The sequence below is a fragment of the Saimiri boliviensis genome, chromosome 11 (assembly GCF_048565385.1).
Source record: "Saimiri boliviensis isolate mSaiBol1 chromosome 11, mSaiBol1.pri, whole genome shotgun sequence".
Taxonomy (NCBI): domain Eukaryota; kingdom Metazoa; phylum Chordata; class Mammalia; order Primates; family Cebidae; genus Saimiri; species Saimiri boliviensis.
Genome location: NC_133459.1, coordinates 44,791,995 through 44,811,827, shown reverse-complemented (window position 1 = coordinate 44,811,827; position 19,833 = coordinate 44,791,995). Strand labels below are relative to the sequence as shown.

The 19,833-nt window shown below is 42.0% G+C and overlaps 1 protein-coding gene across 18 annotated transcripts in view; it reads right to left on the bottom strand.

Annotated features, from left to right (window-relative positions):
* MAST2 (microtubule associated serine/threonine kinase 2) overlaps positions 1–19,833 on the bottom strand; it is a 229,012-nt gene that overhangs the window by 23,793 nt on the left and 185,386 nt on the right. For 15 of the 18 annotated variants that reach the window (XM_074380734.1, XM_074380742.1, XM_074380735.1 and 12 more), the window contains 5 exons: positions 11,328–11,403; positions 7,788–7,808; positions 5,915–5,993; positions 2,882–3,036; positions 893–968 (listed from right to left, as the gene is read on the bottom strand). In XM_074380734.1, the coding sequence (XP_074236835.1) occupies positions 893–968; positions 2,882–3,036; positions 5,915–5,993; positions 7,788–7,808; positions 11,328–11,403 (407 nt within the window). The remainder of the gene's footprint in view (positions 1–892; positions 969–2,881; positions 3,037–5,914; positions 5,994–7,787; positions 7,809–11,327; positions 11,404–19,833) is intronic. The other 3 variants (XM_074380736.1, XM_010347407.3, XM_010347408.3) reach the window with 1 other exon arrangement.

Genomic DNA, 19,833 nt, shown 5'->3' with positions numbered 1-19,833 from the left:
AATCAGTCTCTACTAAAAATACAAAAATTAGCTGGCTACAGTGGCACATGCCTGTAGTCTTAGCTACTCAGGGGGCTGAGGCAGGAGAATCGTTTGAACCTGGGTGGCGGAGATTCCAGAGAGTCAATATTACACCACTACACTCCAGACTGGGTGATAGAGCAAGATTCCATCTCTTTAAAAAAAAAAAAGAAAGAAAGAAAGAAAAAAGACATGCAAATGGGAAACAAGGCCCTAGTTCCATATATAAGGAGGTTCACAGCCAAACAACAAAGCTGTGAATGGTACGTCTTAGCTATCTCAGGATACCAATCTACTTTCCCCCCTCAGCATTTTCCTGCTTGAAAATAAAAATTCAAATGTTAGCAAGCAACTCTGAGATCTGTTTCCCACTTCTACTGCTCCCTCTGGCCTTCTTGCCAATGCAGCCTACTTCTGTCTGTGTACTCTCTGACATCTGGTAATGATGAGCTGCTTAAGAAATCTCTATCAAATAGAGGTGCCATCAGATGGCAAATCCTGTAATGAGCGAACCCTGACTCATGAATCCTCACGCGCACATTGAGAAATAAAGCATCCAGTTCTTTTTTCCTCTTTAATATATGCTGGGATACCTTTCTGACATTCCCCTCTGGATAACTTTACTTCTGGATAGTGAAGAAATAAAGGCTCTGCAAATGCAGTCCCCAAACTCATAGTTTCCTGCTGTCTCCTTCTCAAGTACTCTGGAAGCCCCTGTGCTGTGTCCGCAGCCTCCTGGCTTTCTGTTCTTCTTCTTGGTTATCTCTGGAGGTAGCACTTCATTCCCTCACTCCAGAGTCTTCCCATTGGGGCTGACTATAGGCAGCCACCATGGGGGACACTGCCACTCTCCTTTTAAATGCATCCTTACCTTCGGGAATCTTTCTTTGTACACATGATTCATCATTATTATTTCACTGTCAAAGGAAACTGGGGATCGTCCAGGACTGAAAAAGAAAGAAATGATTGTGCTACTTTAGTGCTATGGAACTAACAAGGAGAAAGATAGCCATCCCCAGAGACTCTGTCTTCAGCAGCCTACATACACGTACCTTAATGACTACTGAGTTCTAGAGCCTTTCTTATTCCTGGAGTTTCCAGTGTTCCTCGTTCAGTTCAAAATGGTACCATATGGAGCTAGGCTTGGGTTTGACAGACTTCTGCCAGGTTAGAAAGACCTAGAAAGGGACCTACTCCTAAGCTCACTGGTGGCTCTCCTAGGATAACCTCCCCCAGAGTAGGATTCTCTGTGTCCTCTTAGTTTTGCCAGTAGGGTTGGGTGTGCCCCGGCATATTTTTGGGAACAAAGTAAATCAAACAACTACCAAAACAACCAAAGGAAGATTGTGCACATGTACATTTTTTTCCAAACTAGCTGCAGCCAGTGGACCTAACTTGGGCTCTGACCTGGTGGATGAATGAAGCTAGTCCAGACTGTTGTGAGTTACAAGTTTGGGTCATTTACTGAAGAGAGCCGGTATGTTTTCTGCCTTAATTTATTATCTTCCCTGATAACCTAAATCTCCCCTTCTGGCTTATGTGTGATTATATCTCCTTAAAGGATTTCAAAGTTGGAGCCACATAGTTAAATGGATATATGGGTCTTATTCCTGCCCTGACACATGATCCCAGATGTGCTAGTTTCACAACTGTCCCACTCTGTCTTTCGTCCCTGGAATGTGCCATGTTTTGCCTGCTGTTCTGTTGCACATTACCAAGGATTTAAGAGTAATACAGCAGGGGTTTCTCTGAGCAACACTGTGGGCCTCCCAATCTCAACTTGCCTACAAGGTACCCTTCTCTATGTATGGGTTATTGAGACCACCAAGACTCAGGTGTTCCTCTGTGAGACAGAGAAAGGTACTGGGGATCCACACCTGCTCATTTGTATGCCTGATCCTTTTGCACTGAAGTCCCAGTCATCATCTTCATCAATCTCTAAACCTGAACCAGTCATTGTGGTCTGGCCCAGCTTACTCCTTGTCACTCCTGGTGTGGTGACAGCATTACCTGAGGGGATTCTTTCTGGGAGGAACTGCTGCTCCTCTGGGATCCTAGACTGCAGATATTAGCCAATTAATTACTTTTTAGGGACCCTGCAAAAGTGAGCTCAGTCATTAAAGTCATGTTCATTTTAACCTAAAATTCTGGCACTAATTTACCAGTTAATGCCAATGAGAATAGAAAATTAATCAGCAGCTGTTAAGGTTTGTTTGGTTTGATGAAGATGTGCCCAGGTGATTCATAAAGACAGATTCAAATGGACATTTAATTCTGCTTTTGAAATGGGCTTCTTCCCCATGCCAGCATCCTGTCTTCAGCAGCAACTTTTTTAGCTGGCCTAGCTCATATATCCAGGGCCTATGGGTTCTGGAGCCAGACAACCATCAGAATGGATGATACCATTGTTCTCCTTTTACCGGATGTAATCTAAAGTATATTTTTGCTGCTATCTACCTTTAAGGGAATAAGAAAGGAACCACTTTACAGTATTGTTAAATACCTCCTGGGGTGATAGGCTGAGCTGTACCTGAAGCCAAAAAGGGCCTGGGCTTTGCTGAACTTGACTCACTCAAGCTGGCCAATGTATTATGCCAGGGGTTAGCAAATTGCAGCCTGCAGACCAACTCTGGCCTGCCACCCTTTTTGTTTCTTTTGGTAAATGAAGTTTATATATTATTTGTAGATGCTTTCATATTACAACAACAGAGTTGAGGAATGTGACAGAGATATATGATCTATAAAAAAGCCTAAAAATATTCAGTCTTAGCCCTTTATGGCACAAGTGTGCCTATCCCTGTGCTATGCAAACAAACTGAAATCCACATCCACTGGGACAGTGGGCAGAGAACACCCTCACCTGAGGCTCCGGGAGCGGGGCCGCATGGCTGGGGACTGCCGTCCCTCCTCATCTGGTACGCTCTCTGTGCTGAAATGCTTCGTCAAAAAGTGTAGCTCATCAGCTGTAGGCTGGAAAGGCAACTGGTGCAGCTTTTCCTGTGAGGAGCATGATGACTAGAGGGGAAAACATTAACAGGCAGCATTAAAGACATGTCCCAGGGCAGTCCAAGAACGGGGAAGGACTGAAAATGGTCAGGGAACTTCCCAGTCACTGTAAACCCAAAGCAGGTCTTCTTTCCTCTACTCCCTTAGCCTTGCCTGTGCATGATCTTTTTCTTCTCCAGCGCTTCAGAGCCCTCAGCCCTGGGGAACCCAATATACTAGAGTTCTTCAGGAGTTGTGCAGAAAGTTGGGCCCAGATCTTCGTGAAATGTTAGAACTGCAAAAGTAGTTAATAAATCATGCTTCCTCACTTGGGACATGTTCTAGGTGTGCCCAGCTGCAAATAACATCCTCTTAAGTTCTCCAGTCCACAATCTTGAGAGAGCCACCCTGGGGGCAGCTCAGCAATGTTTCCTTTTGGCTGTTATCTGGAGGAGAAATGCCTTTGCTGGATCTGTGAAGGCTGTGCCCAGACTTTAGGGACACCAGCAGGGAAGAAAATTACTTTTATATCTGAACCTGAAGATTAGATGTGACATGAATACACTCATGAATTCTAAACATGTTTCAATGACTGAGGATTCCTGACAACAGCCCACTGCCAATCTCAACACACCATCTGAGGGAGGGTGCTTGTGCTATCACAGGACTTCCACAGATACAGCTAATGCTGAAGCACCCATTCAGCCCCAGGACTGGGGAATTTCCCCTTACCTGATAAGACTGACAAAGAATACAGGCAAGTTGAACACTTTCAGCCCAAGTTCTATTTATCAAATGATCAGCCTCCTGAGTAGCTGGGATTATGGGCATGCACCCCCACATCCAGCTAATTCTGTATTTTTAGTAGAGATGGGGTTTCTCCATGTTGGTCAGGCTGGTGTTGAACTCCTGACCTAAGGTGATCTGCCTGCCTCAGCCTCCCAAAGTGCTAGGATTATAGGCATGAGCCACCGCACCTGTCCTGTTTGTTTTTTTAGAGACAGGATTTTGCTCTGCTGTCTAGGATGGAGTGCAGTGGTGTGATCATAGCTCACTGCTGCCTCAAACTTCTGGGCTCAAGTCATCCTCATGCCTCAGCCTCCCAAGTAGCTGAAACTTCAGGTGCATGCCACCAGGTCCAGTTTCTTTCTTTTGTAAGAGACAGGTTCCTGCTGTGTTGTCCAGGCTGGTCTTTTGGAACTCCTGCTTCGACCTCCCAAAGCGCTGAGATTATAGGCCTGAGCTACTGTGCTTGTGTTTAAATATCTAAATCCATATTTAAATGAATTTAAATATCTAAATCCATTTAAGAATCAAAACTAAAGCACCACACTGAGATAACTCTGTTGTCATAGGATCAATACTAAGTGAGAAATCAGCTTTTTTTTTTTGCTAACAGTACACATTTACTCTGATAGAATACTATAATACAGAAGTTATAAACAGTGAGTGAGATATCGCCACAGGGTTATTTCTTGGCCACACTTTAATAAATGATTTGGATCAAAGTTGCAAAAAGTATTCTCACCATCTATAGCTAACATGAAACTGGTGAGGCAATGTAAACTACAGTGGACAAAACTGGTGTTTTAAAGAATCCTAATAAGCTAGAGCACTGGGCTAAGTCTATTAAAATTTGCAGAAAAGGAATATTTATACATATATGAAACTCATACATTGGTTCTAAAAAAATCACTTGTTTTAATAAAGAGTTATTGGAAAGGGGATGTTTTACTAGGGAATGATCTTAAACAGTTGCCAAAGACCAGTGACATCTTTGGATTAATGTGATAGTAATATCTAGGTTGGGAAAGGAAATGTACTCCTTTTCCCTGCTCAAGATTCATGAATAAAGGCACACTAAGCAGGGAAGACCTGAAGAATGCTGCAAGAAATGGCGATGGGGTCAGCAGGTCTACGGTCTGGTTCTGTAAGGGCTCCGAAGGCTAAAACTCTCCATATAGGGCCCTTTACAGAAAAAGTTGGCCAACCATGGCACTGTGGTTTTAACAAAAAGTTGCTCGGCTGGGTGTGATAGTTCACACCTGTAATCCTAGCACTTTGGGAGGCCAAGGAAGATGGATTGCTTGAGCCCAGGAGTTTGAGACTAGCCTAGGAAACATGATGAAATCCCATCCTACAAAAAATACAAAAATTAGCCTGCTATAGGCTGGTAGCATGCCCCTGCAGTCCCAGCTACTCAGGAAGTTGAGGTGGGAGGATCCTCTGAGCCTGGGGAGGTCAAGGCTGCAGTGAGCCATGAATACACCACTGCACTCCAGCCTGGGTGAGAGTGATACTCTCGTTTCAAAAAAACAAAAAAGTTGCTCAATGAGGACTTACTAAGGGTCAACTGTGCATAGCAGCAAGTAGTACAGCTCTTGTGTTTTAGGCTAAAACATTCTCCAAAATCAACAAACATTTTAGAGATGGGTCCAGCTTTTTGCTTCAGATGCATCAAACTTGGATATCAAATAACAATCATTCTTCCCTTCTTTTTTGAAAGAAAAAGGTGAAAAAGAGGGGAAAGTCTACTACTAAGTTTTCTGGATATAAGAAATGTGATCTGCTCTTGGTTCCAGTTCTAGAAATAAGGATGCAGGAGTAGGAGAAGTGTGCTTAGGAGCCCTCATATTTGGTCTCACTGTCAAAGCAAAAGTTCACCGTCAAGCCCTCCTTTGCCTCCACTAGAAGTAACCTATTTCCAGAGAGGGCACTGGTCATCCTTTCTGAAGGCACTTATGGAGTTGGCTATGGCTGGGAAGGGACACCAGCCGTCTCGTGCACTCTGCATCATCTCTAAGCAACCTCTTTGAGTTTGCCTTTGGAGAAAAAGCTGAGAACCATTACCCAAAGGAAAGTACTTTCTCAGGGTGAAGGAAGTACGGCCATAGATTTGACTACTTACTGAGACAGTGGAGCTAGGAGTGTTAGTTCCATATCCTGAAGAGGGCAAAGAGGCCAAAGACCAGCGCCGTCCATCAGTCCTGTATGCAAGAAAAAAGTATTAGACAGTTTCTACAGGACTCTACCCTGACCCACAACCTGCCTGTCTGTCCATCAGCATTTTGAGGCAGCTGATTCACTGTAGGGCTCCTCCTTAAGAAATTACTGCTCAGTCCAGTACATGCTTTTATTTTTCTCTCCTACAGAGGGCCTATTGTTGTTTTCCCTGCAAAGACAGATATCTCTGACTATAAAAGAGTCCATGACTTTGAATAACATAAGAACATCTGTCACCCAACACTGTGGTTTTGGAATAAATATTTTCATACTCTCAACTTACTTTCAGAGAAACAATGACAGAGGATTCCAGCTACAGGCATCTTCACAAGATAGAATTGCCACTGAAATGCAGCTATTTCCATTTTGGAAGGCTCCATGTAAAGGGTTCTGTGGTCTTCCTCAGGCCACTGGCTGACAACAGGAAGAAGTGGACCACCATCTGGGTCTGAACTGAGCATTAATCAATGGCAAATAGTTATAGGATGCCTAGGAGCCATAAGGACCCATAAAACCAGTCTTTGGGAATATTTGTCAAAGAGCGACGGTAACTTTACAAATGAGAAGGGAGGTAACATACCCTTGGCTGTATTTGAGACTCTGGGGGAGGCTTCCTGCTGCTCTCAAAAGGATGCTCCCCAAAGCACTCGTCAAAACAAACTAACCCCTCCCCCAGTTATTTGCTTTACTGTAGAGGGGAAAGATCAAGCAGATATCTAGTTTGAAACATTTATAATATGAACATGTAATTCTTTGCCTGGACTGTGGGATGTAGTGTATTCTTTTTTTGTAGAGCTTGAGGGTACAGCCTGCTCTGGTTGAAGTTAGCTACAAAGTTTTTTTGTTGCTACTCACAGAACCTTAGACTATCAGCAATGGAGAATCTTTGCAAGTTCATATTACAATTTATGGAGAAAACCACTAAGATTTGGGTGATTTGTTCAAGGCTTCATGGTTATGATAGGGACAGGGAGAAGAAGAAGCAAAAAGAGGAATAAATCTTGCTGGGGCTTCTCCCTTTGAGGCACTCCCCCCCACCCTCACTGATACCTAGCAGCTTTCCTAAGTTGAAGGTTTCATGCCACATGCACATGACTCAAACTTCATGCTACCCTGGTAGCAGCACATACTGGCTGTAATTCTGCTGGAACCTAGTCTCTGAGATTCAGATGCATCCAGGAAGGTACTCAGACAGGATGTTCTTTTTGACCTCTTTGCTGGGTCCTGGGAGCACTACGCAATAAAGCAAGTCCATTCCAGGAAAACAGATCAGCAAAGATGAGACAAGTATAATTCAGGGATGGATTTCCCAAACCTTTGTCAAATATACTTTTGCACATGTGAGTTTTCCTCCCCTTAAACAGAAATAAAAGTCAGTTGCATGGCAGCTATTTCTCTGAATGATGAACAGCAGGGGACACCAGAGTCAGGAACAAAATGCCACCACATGATGCATTTATTTCCTCTATCGGGTCACCACAGTCACCTGAATGACTGAGGAAAGTTGTGGGAATAAGGGTGACTTGTCCCTAAGCTCAGAAGTTTGGAAATATTCAGCAGTTCCTGCCTCTAAGCATATGAGCTCTGAGCCTTGATTCCAGCAGGTAGAGGGAGATCCCTTTGGGCCTCTTTGCAAGATAGGAAAGGCCCAATGTTCATACCCACAGTCAGAGAAGAATCATCACAACCAGTTTTCACCAACCACAACATCACAAACCATACTGTCTGGCCATGCATAGCAGTTTCCCAGCCCCTCTTCCCATTATACCCTCTATTACCTGTCAGCTCTGTGGCTATGGCTGTAGTAAAAAAAATACACATTATAGTGAGAACCAAAGGAACCAGAGAGAGTGGTCTTTTTGAACCTTGGTATTTGGTCTAGCTTGGCACATTCCTTCTGTTTAGGAATGTGTGATAGTTTGAAGTGAAATTGTAGGACCAATGGGTCTATCCTTAGCATTTCATTCCATCTGTCTTTTGTTTGATACTGCAAACTAATGTGATTCTCCAAAGTGCCAGCCTGACCTCATAACCAGAAACAGACATTTCCTGATAAATCTGTTTGGCAGGGTTGAAACACTTCTCCCCATCCACACCAATAACTAGCAGCTTTTCCTACTATGTTCTATAAGAGGACAGCCCAGAGATCCATGTTCCATACACATGACTCAAATGTCATGCCATCTAGCACAGACCTATTTGGGTCTCAGTGGCAAAAACCAGGTCCTGAAGCCTCCTAGTTGGTTCTACTCATAAACCCAGGCAATGAAAGACACACAGTATCAATGGAACAGGATGTTCCCTCTGCCTCGAATGGGTCCTCACACCTAACGTGGCAGCTGCTTCTCATCCTTCAGAGAGGCTTGACATGGCCATCCAGTGGAGATTCTCTGGTCTTAGTCTCTTCCTGTTCTTTTTTTGTTTTTGGTTTTTGGAGATAGACTCTCGTTCTGTTGCCCAGGATGGAGTGCAGTGGCACGATCTAAGCTCACTGCAACCTCCACCGCTTGGGTTCAAGTGATTCTCCTGCATCAGCCTCCTGAGCAGTTGGGATTACAAACCTGCGCCACCATGCCTGGCTCATTTTTGTATTTTTAGTAGAGACAGGGTTTCACCATGTTGGCCAGGCGTGTCTCAAACTCCCGACTTTAAGTGATCCGCCCACTTTGGCCTCCCAAAGTACTGGGATTACAAGCATGAGCCACTGAGCCTGGCCCTCTTCCTGTTCTTTCATGCAACATCATGCTGTCTCCCTCTATGATGCTTGTCATAGTTTATAACCATATACCTGTTCGTCTTTCTTTCCCACTACTCATTGGTCTCCCCACCAGGATACATAGCTTTCAACAAATGAAGGTATCTCTATTAAAGGTGATTTGATTGTGGTTGAAGACAGAAAATATGCAAATAAGAAAATATCAGAAATTGAAAAGTACTAGTTTGAAAATAAAACTGGATGATTTGATAGAGAATTACAAGGAGGCCCTTTAGACTGAATGTTTAGGGAAGGCCTCTCTGAAGAGATTATATTTAAGATGAGACATGAATGGTAAGAATGAGTTACTTAAATAAAGAACAGAGGGAATAGCATTCCTTACAAAGGAAACAACCAGTACACAGACTCTCTCACATCCTGAGTTTCAGGGAAGTAAGGACTATGCCTGTTTTGCTACCCATACATAACTAAGCACCCAGCTGAGCGCACCTGGGTCTAGTTAATGGTGCTCAGCAAATATTTATGGAATGAATGAGAAATAACTCAATGCCACCTATGGGGATCTGGCCACAGGTCTTGCTGTCCCAGCTTGTACCTACTCTGAGACTACAGTTCATACGCATACAGTCCAGGCAATTTGTTAAGCAAGCCTGGGATAAGTCTTTCCAGTTGGGTTGGAAAAATGCATTAATCCAGCATATTCTTATACTGTAAGTGATCTTATCTGGATCCTTGCTTAACAAATTGCAAGTTTCACAGGGTAGGAGAGATGAGCCCGTGGAACAAACCTGGATAAAATTTGTTTTGAATAAGGCAAGTGGGTTGATGAGGGGAAACCCAAGTCAGCCATCAAACTTCCCTCAACCTTCCCTCATCTTCTTTTCAGCTACAAAGAATCCTGGAAAGAGGATGAATTTCTTTTGGGTTATCATTGCAACAGTGAGTTAACACTGTTTCCGGGAGCCTCCCTTTTTCCTAATATGTCTTTTTTAAAAAAGTTATCTAAGTATTAAAACTGTCCTGGCTGGCCGGGTGTGGTGGCTCATGCCTGTAATCCCAGCACTTTGGGAGGCTGAGGTGGATCACTTGAGGTCAGGAGTTCAAGACCAGCCTGGCCAACATGGTGAAACCTCGTCTCTACTGAAAATATAAAAAACATTAGCTGGGAACGGTGGCAGGTGCCTATAATCCCAGCTACTCGGGAGGCTGAGGCAGGAGAATTCCTTGAACCCAGGAGGTGGAGGTTGCAGTAAGCCGAGATTGCGCCACTGCACTCCAGCCTGGGGGACAAGAGCAAGACTTCATCTCAAAAAAAACAAAACAAAACAAAACAAAAACAAAAACTGTTCTGGCCTCCAGCTATATTACATTCTCCATTCCTTAAAGGTTACAAATCTGGAACCATAATTTTCCTGCAGGTCTTATACCACACTAACTCTAACCAAGAACAATTTTAAAAGTAAAAAATAAAATATAATAAATATAAACCTGCCAAAGAATCTTAGGAAAGTCCTGACAAGAGCTGGGCCCGGTGGTTCATGCCCATGATCCGAGCACTTTGGGAGGCTGAGGTGGGTGGATCACCTGAAGTTGGAAGTTCAAGACCATCCTGACCAACATGGAAAAACCCCATCTCTACTAAAAATACAAAATTAGCTGGGGTTGGTGGCACATGCCTATAATCCCAGCTACTTTGGAGGCTGAGGCAGGAGAACTGCTTGAACCCAGGCAGTGGAGGTTGCAGTGAGCCGAAACTGCACCATTGCACTCTAGCCTGGGCAATGAGCGACACTCCATCTCAAAAAAAAAAAAAAAAAAAAAAAAAAGGTTCTGACAAGAAATCATGTGTGAAAAAATTAAAAAAAGAAAGAAAGAAATCATGTGTGTACAGAGCCTAGGTATGTGATTTGGATGGATTAATCTCACTCAGCTCAGATTTCTCCAAAGGCCTGATGATACTCCAGCCACAGGCAGAGCTGTCAGTGTTGCTGCCATGGGCCAGAGACAGGTTTATATCATTCTGAAGAGGGGAGACACATGAGAGGACTATAAGCATGGCTCTCTATGCACCAAATCTTTCTAAATACTTGGAAGGAAAAGTGAAGTCCCTGTAGTCTCTTTATCCGCCACACAAACTCCAGCTCAAAGTCAAGGAGAGAGGCACAGAGGGCCCTTCCAGCCCCTTTAAACTAGCTGAGTTAGAGGGGACAAAGAGAATAACTTTCGGTCCTCCTGGAGGAGAGGTTATTTTCTCATTGATCACTCTAGGATAACTCTCAATTGAGAGTATAATGCTTTGGAACACACCCATAGGACATCAGGGACTAAAAAAAAAGTGAATTATAAAAATAAATCTACTTTTACTTAATATCTACTCTCCTGTTCAAACATTCAAACACAAATACGTGGGGCACCTACAAAGCAAAACCAGAACGCGATGATTACAACCTGGAAGAGAAAAGCAAAGAGAAAGTTTTGATGGATGGGAGCCTCAGGTAATACACTGGAATGAGCAGTGACTCTTTAAGGAGGAATCTGACATTCAATTAACCCTCATGCAAGTGCCACATGTGTTAGTCCCAGAGGTTTTCTATCAACTTACCTACGGGCAGGAACAAAGGAAAAGTGAGCAGGTGCATTTGGAGAGAAATTCCGGGGGCTGTCCAAAGGACTGTTACCTGTGGGTGGGAAAGGAAACAAAACTCTAAGGTTTGCTTTTGAGGAGAGCTGACATGACCTTGAGGCAAGAAATCTTTCCGTAGCACTGGCAATTAGTATATATGGTTATTTTCTCAGGCCCACTATCAGTTTAACGAGTCTCTTTCCATAAAAGTTTCATAGCCCAGGTTTTCTCCCTTGTTCCCAAGTTTCCTATAACAATCCATGTCTCTCAGACATCCATTCCAGATCTAGCAGCAACTTGACTATTTCCTGCCCTCCTAGGAACACACCTGAGACTTTAATCTGTCTTGTCAAGTGAACCAACATTCAGAAGGCTTAATGAGTTCATTTAGTATAGAAGGTAGAGCCAAATGTTCATGCTTTCTCAAAGGGCAATAGGACCTCTAATCCAAAAGTTTCTTGCCTATATATCTCTGCAGTGTATCCAAAGGCTAAACCAGGAACATGTGTGCTTTAAGAGGAAAGAGAGGTTCTCAGGTAGGGACTCAGGATAGTAGTAACCCTTAAGATAGTTCATAATCAAGGCCCCCAACTCTACGAAGCAAACTATCACTATCATTTCTCACTAGTTTTCACGTGTCCCCTGTAACTTGCTAACTTAAAGCTCAGAAGCTTTGAACAAAACTCTAAGTTTACCTTTGTACTAATCCCAACAGTTCTTAAATCTAAGCCTGCCATACTTCTCTGGGCTATCTTCTAGCTGGGGGCTGGTGCACAGGAGCCCCTAGCTGGTAAAAGTTGTTAATATGACTCTACACAAAAAGTTATGAAGTAAGCACCATACTCCATGCTGTGCTGGCACCCCTCTAGCCCCTGTCCACCTCCTCACTTCTGTGCTTACCTCCCAGGGGCCTGGTACTTCAACATGCCCTGGCTTTTTCTTTGAGAGTATGTTTCCTGCACAGGGTAAGGATGTTCCAAGGTGCCCAAAACCTACCCCTTTGTTTCCCATTATCTCTATCCAATAGGGCTTATATAGCACTTAATGTCTTTTTATACTGATTTAGTAGAAACCAGTCTCTCAATCAGTGCCCCTACTACCCTATGCAGCAGCACTTCTGTATCAATTATATAATGGCATTATTTTTAGTTGAAATAATTAGAAAGAGGCATTTTCAGCTTGCTCTCACCACCAGGTGCATAAAATACACAACTTCATCCAGTGAATCTGCTCTCAACTTTGCATGACCTCTAGGTTTTTCATGCTCTGTGTTAGGGTTATTGGTTATGACCTCTCCCCATCTTCTGGCTAGTGGGCACCAGGATCTAAAGGAATTGATCCTGAGTAGCTACTTCTTTAGCCAGGAGTTAATTAGGATCAGGGCTCCTCAGAAGCATCAAGGCTTTTTTTTTTCCTTTTAAATTCTTTTCTTTTCTGATAGTGTCAACTTATGCAAAGATTAACAAATACCCATAGTTTGATTCTTGGCATACAAAGTCAGATGCTGTTTATTGGTACCCAAAACTACCCAGCTAAAGCCTCAAGGAGATGCCTGGACAGGAGCATCCGAAATGACTAGTCTTCCAAGGACTGGGCTGGTTACAAAGGTACAACGAATCTTCCAGGTGCTCAGAGTAAAGCTAGGGTTATGTAACACACACATATGTCAGAAATAACTAACACCAAGAGGGGAAAAAAAAAGTGGCAAAAACTAACTAAACAGCACCACTGAGATGTAGGACTTCAAGAAGAGGGAGGGGAAAGTGGGGGATACAGAAAAAAAGAGACGAAGAAATAATAGCTGACAATTTTGCAAATGTGATAAAAAGCACATATCTATATGTTGTGTGACGGGTCCTTTACCAGGTTACTTAAGGGTGCGTATGTTCACTGCCTGAAACCTGAAGGCTAGGCCATGGCAATGGTACCCAGCTGAGGAGCAGGTATGCCTGAGAACCAACCAAACATCCCAGAGAGTATCTGAGAACCTCCCAAGAAAAACAGTCTCACTGTTCAAACACAGTAGACAAAAATCCAGGAAATGAGCTTAAAAGCAGTTTAGAGGGAGCCGGGCACATGCCTGTCATCCCAGTTTGGGAGGCTGAGTGGGGCGGATTGCTTGAGTCCAGGAGTCTGAGACCAGCCTGGGCAATATGGTGTCACTCCATGTCAAAAAAAATAATAATTTAAAAAAAAAAGCAGTTTAGAGACAGGAAGCAGCATGGCTCTCTAGAGCTGTCCTGCTGCCGTCCAAGAGTGCCCTGTATTTAAGCTGAATAAACTCACCTACTCATCAAGTTGAACTTGTCTGAGTCATTTTTTGGTCTCATGGCTCCTTCCCAGTTTAGGCGGGACATTTACAGTCCCAACTTTTTCCTGTAACATCATAAATCTAAGAATCTCTAAGAACCCCAAACACGATAAAGAGGAAGAGAACTACATCAAACTGTATCATAGTCAAATCGCTCAAAACTTAAACTATAGAGAAAAATCTTAGGAGTGGTTAGAGCTTGGTAGAGCTGGGTGAAGTGAGAAGAGAGGGTGAAATGAGAAGATACGTTATACAGAGGAACAAAGACAAGGATTATAGCAATTTCTCGTTGGAAACAATGCAAGAAGATAGCAGAGCAGTATCTATAAATTATGGAAGACATGGCTATTCTCCTGCCAACCTAGAATTCTAGACCCAGCTGTTATGTAGTAAAGAATTTGACTGGCCTTAGTGCCCAGTTCCTGGGAAGGAGCCCCTAAATCCTTGGAATTTCCCAAGTGATTTTGTTCCCAAGGAACGCTTTTGTTATTCATGATGGGGCCTGATCCTTTATTCTAATGATGTAACTCAGGATGTGGGCTGGTCACACCTGAAAGACCAACCATGTGATTAGCAGGTTGGGGCTTTAAGGCCTGGTTCAGTGAGTCGATTATGCCTGTAATCCTAGCACTTTGGGAGTCAGAGATGAGTGGATCACCTGAGATCAGGGGTTCCAGACCAGCCTGGCCAACATAGTGAAATCCCGTTTTTACTAAAAATTCAAAAGTTAGCTGGGCATGGTGGTGCACACCTGTAATCCTAGCTACCTGGGAGGCTGAGGCAGGAGAATTGCTTGAACCTAGGAGATGGAGGTTGCAGTGAACCAAGATTGTGCCATTGAACTCCAGCCTGGGCGACAGAGTAAGACTCTGTCTCAAAAAAAAAAAAAAAGAAAAGAAAAGAAAAGAAAAAATTTGTTTGGGGCTTTGAGTCTGACATAAACCTGAAGTAGAGAGGGGCTAGAGATTAAGTTCAGTCATGTGCCCAATGAGTCAGTCAATCATGCCTATACAATGAAACCTCACTCGGGACACAAAGCTCCTGTGAGCTTCCCTGCTTAATAATTTGTATGTACTGTTATACATTGATGTGCTAGGAGGATGATGCATCCTGATTTCATAGGGAGAAGGCACTGGAAGCTTTCCATTTGGGACCCTCTCAGACCTTGTCCTACATATGTCTTCTTTGGCTGGACCTGCTTTTTATCTTTTTTGCCACAATGAAATTGTAAACCTAAGTATAGTGGTTTCCTGAGCTCTGTGAATCATTCTAGTGAATTACTGAACTCAAGAGGTAGTAAGAAACTTCAAATTTGTATCCATTTTGTCAGAAATATGGGTGACTTGGGAACCCCCAAACTTCTGCTTGGTATCTAAAGTGAGGGCAGTTTTGTAGAGGACTGGGCCTTTGTAAAGTGTGACCTAATTTGGGGTAGTTAGTGTCAGAAGTCATTGTACCAGCAAAAAAAAAAAAAAAAGTTTTGTTTTGTTTTGTTTTTGAGATGGAGTCTCGCTTTGTTGCCCAGGGAGGAGTGCAATGGCATGACCTTGGCTCACTGCAACTTCCATCTCCTGGGTTCAAGTGGTTCTCCTGCCTCAGCCTCCGGAGTAACTGGGATTATAGCACACACCACCATGCCTGATTAATTTTTTGAATTTTTAATAAAGATGGTGTTTTACCATGTTGGCCAGACTGGTCTTGAACTCCTGACCTCAAGTGATCCTCCCACCTCAGCCTCCCAAAGTGCTGGGATTATAGGCATGAGCCCCTGTTCCCTGCCTCAGCAAGGATATTTTTTTAAAGACAGAGGTAAAAAATAAATACTTTTTAAAAAAAAAGGTTAAATAAAATTCTCCACAGCAAACCACACTACAAAAAAAATGTTTAAAAAACATTCTTTAGGCAGAAGCAAAAGGAAATATGGATCTGCATGAAACAATGAAGAGCAATGGGAAAGGTAACTACATGGAAAAAGATAAATGATATTTTCTTATTATTTAAACTTCTTTTAAAAGCAGTAAATGTTTAAATAAAAATAATACTGTGGGGTTTACAACACATGAGAATCAAAATTTTGAAAACAACTATATAAAGGCTGGAAGGGGAGAAATGGAAGATTCTTATCCTGTATGTGAAGTGGTATAATATTATTTGAAGAGTGATATGAGGGATATGTTAAAGACATATACTATAAATGCTAATGCAAACACCAAACAATAAAGGGTTATAGCCTATAAGCCAATAAAGGACATAAATGGAATAAGAATACACACTTAACCCCAAATAAAGCAAAAAAGATCAAGGAAGAAGAAAAAAACAGGTGGAATAACTAGCAAACAAATAGGGAGGTGGTAGACATAAACTACATCAACAACCACATTAAATGTTAATAGTCTAAATGCCCCAATACAATACTGAACAAGAATAAGGTTAGAGGACTAATATTACCTGATGTCAAGACTCACTATAAAGCTATAGCAATCAAGACAACATGGTACTGGTAGAAGAACAGACACATAAATCAGTAGAACAAAGCAGAGAAACCAGAAACAGATCCATACAAATATAGTCAACTGATATATGACAAAGGAGCACTGGCAATTCAATAGAGAAAACATATATTCTTATTGACAAATGGTGCTGAAACAACTGAATGTTCATATGCAAGAAAATGAATCTAAATACAACCTTTTACAAAAATTAACTCAAAGTGGGTCATGAAAATGATCCTACTGTAAGATTTACCTAAATGTAAAACACAAAACTATAAAACTTGTAGTTGATAACATCAGAGAAAGTCTAGGTGACCTTGGGTTTGGCGATAAATTTTTAGGATATGAAATCAAAAGTAAAACCATGAAAGAAAACATTGATAAGCTAGATGTCATTAAAATTAAGAACTTCTGCAAAAGGTACTGTTAAGAGAATGAAAAAGACAGACCACAGACTAGGAGAAAATATCTGTAAAAAACACATACTTGGCTGGGCACGGTAGCTTATGTCTGCAATCCCAGCACTTTGGGAGGCTGAAAATGAAGGACTGCTTGATCCTACAAGTTCAAGATCAGTCTGAGCAATACAGGGAGACAGTGTCTCTACAAAAAAAAAATTTTTTTAATTAGTTGTGTGGGGTAGCCTAACACACCTGGTCTCAGCTACTTAGGAGGCTGAGGTGGGAGGATCATTTGAGCTCAGGCTGTAGTGAGCTGTGATTGAACCACTGAACTCCAGCCTGGGTGACAGAGAAAGACCCTGTCTCAAAAACAAACAAGCAAAGCCAAGCCCCAACACCCAAAACATAACAAAACAAAAAACCCACATATTTGAAAAAAGACTTGTAAACAAAATGTGCAAAGAACTCTTAACTCTTAACAATAAGAAAACAAACAACCCAATTTTTAAAATGGGCAAAAGATCTGAACTGCCACCTCACCAAAGAAGATATACAGATAGCAAACAAGCATATGAAAAGATTCTCAACACCATTTGCCATAAGAAATTGCAAATTAAAACTACGATTGGATACTCATACATACCTATGAGAATGGATGGGGTACAACAGGAAACTTTGTAAAACAGTTTCTAAAAAGCTAAACAAGTTGAAGCAGCAATTAATAGCCTACCCACCAAAAAAAAAAGCCCAGGTCCAGATGGGTTCACAGCCAAATTCTACCAGACATACAAACAGGAGCTGGTACCACTCCTTCTGAAACTATTCCAAACAATCCAAAAAGAGAGAATCCTTCCCAAATCATTTTATGAGACCAACATCATGCTGATACCAAAACCCGGCAGAGACTCAACAAGAAAAGAAAACTTCAGGCCAACATCCATGATGAACATAGATGCAAAAATCTTCAATAAAATACTGGCAAACCAATTGCAACAGTACATCAAAAAGCTTATTCATCACGATCAATTAGGCTTCATCCCAGGAATGCAAGGCTGGTTCAACACACCCAAGTCTATAAATGTAATTCACCACATGAACAGAACCAAAGACAAAAACCATGTGATTATCTCAACTGATGCAGAGAAGGCCTTTGACAAAATTCAACAGCCCTTTATGTAAAAACTCTCAATAAACTAGGTATCGACAGAACGTATCTCAAAATAATAAAAGCTATTTATGACAAACCCACAGCCAATATTATACCAAATGGGCAAAAACTGGAAACATTCCCTTTGAAATCTGGCACTAGACAAGGATGCCCTCTCTCACCACTCCTATTCAATACAGTATTGGAAGGTTTAGCCAGAGCAATCAGGCAAGAAAAAGAAATAAAGGCTATTCGATTAGGAAAGGAGGAAGTCAAATTGTCTCTGTTTGCACACAACATGACTGTGTATTTAGAAGACCCCATTGTCTCAGCCCAAAATCTCCTGAAACTGATAAGCAACTTCAGCAAAGTCTCAGGATATAAAATCAATATGCAAAAATCACAAGCATTCCTATACACCAATAACAGACTTAAAGAGAGCCAAATCAAGAATGAACAGTCATTCACAATTGTCACAAAGAGAATAAAATACCTAGGAATACAACTAACAAAGTATGTAAAGGACCTCTTTAAGGAGAACTACAAACCACTGCTCAACGAAATAAGAGAGGACACAAACAGATAGACAAACATTCCATGCTCATGATTAGGAAGAATCAAAATTGTGAAAATGGCCATACTGTCCAAAGTAATTTACAGATTCAAGGCTATCCCCATCAAGCTACCAATGACCTTCTTCACAGAACCGGAAAAAAACACCTTAAACTTCATATGGAACTAAAAGAGAGCCCGCATAGCCAAGTCAATTCTAAGCAAAAAGAACAAAGCTGGAGGCATCACACTACCAGACTTCAAACTATGCTACAAGGCTACGGTAATCAAAACAGCATGGTACTGGTACCAAAACAGACATACAGACCAATGGAACAGAACAGAGGCCTCAGAGGCAACACCACACATCTACAACCATCTGATCTTTGACAAACCTGACAAAAACAAGCAATGGGGAAAGGATTCCCTGTTTAATAAATGGTGTTGAGAAAACTGGCTAGCCATGTGCAGAAAGCAGAAACTGGACCCCTTCCCGACACCTTACACTAAAATTAACTCCAGATAGATTAAAGGCTTAAACATAAGACCTAACAACATAAAACCCTAGAAGAAAACCTAGGCAAAACCATTCAGGACATAGGCATAGGCAAGGACTTCATGACTAAAACAGCAAAAGCAATGGCAACAAAAGCCAAAATAGACAAATGGGACCTAATTAAACTCCAGAGCTTCTGCACAGCAAAAGAAACAATCATTAGAGTAAACCGGCAACCAACAGAATGGGAAAAATTTTTTTGTAATCTACCCATTTGACAAAGGGCTAATATCCAGAATCTACAAAGAACTAAAACAGATTTACAAGAAAAAAACAAACAAGCCCATTCAAAAGTGGGCAAAGGATACGGACACTTTACAAAAGAAGACATATATAAGGCCAACAGACATATGAAAAAATACTCATCATCACTGGTCATTAGAGAAATGCAAATCAAAACTACATTGAGATACCATCTCATGCCAGTTAGAATGGCAATCATTAAAAAATCTGGAAACAACAGATGCTAGAAAGGATGCAGAGAAATAGGAACACTTTTACACTGTTGGTGGGAGTGTAAATTAGTTCAACCATTGTGGAAGACAGTGTGGCGATTCCTCAAGGACCTATAAATAGAAATTCCATTTGACCCCACAATCCCATTACTGGGTATATACCCAAAGGATTATAAATCATTCTGTTATAAAGACACATGCACACATTTGTTCACTGCAGCACTGTTTACAATAGCAAACACTTGGAATCAACCCAAATGCCCATCGATGATAGACTAGATAAAGAAAATGTGGCACATATGCACCATGGAATACTATGCAGCCATTAAAAATGATGAGTTCGTGTCCTTTGTAGGCACATGGATGAAACTGGAAACCATCATTCTCAGCAAACTGACACAAGAACAGAAAGTCAAACACCACATGTCCCTACTCATAGGCGGGTGTTGAACAATGAGAACACATGGCCACATGGAGGGGAACATCACACAATGGGGTCTGTTGGGGGGGGGACTACGGGAGGGACAGCAGGGAGGAGGAAATTGGGGAGGGATATCATGGGGAGAAATGC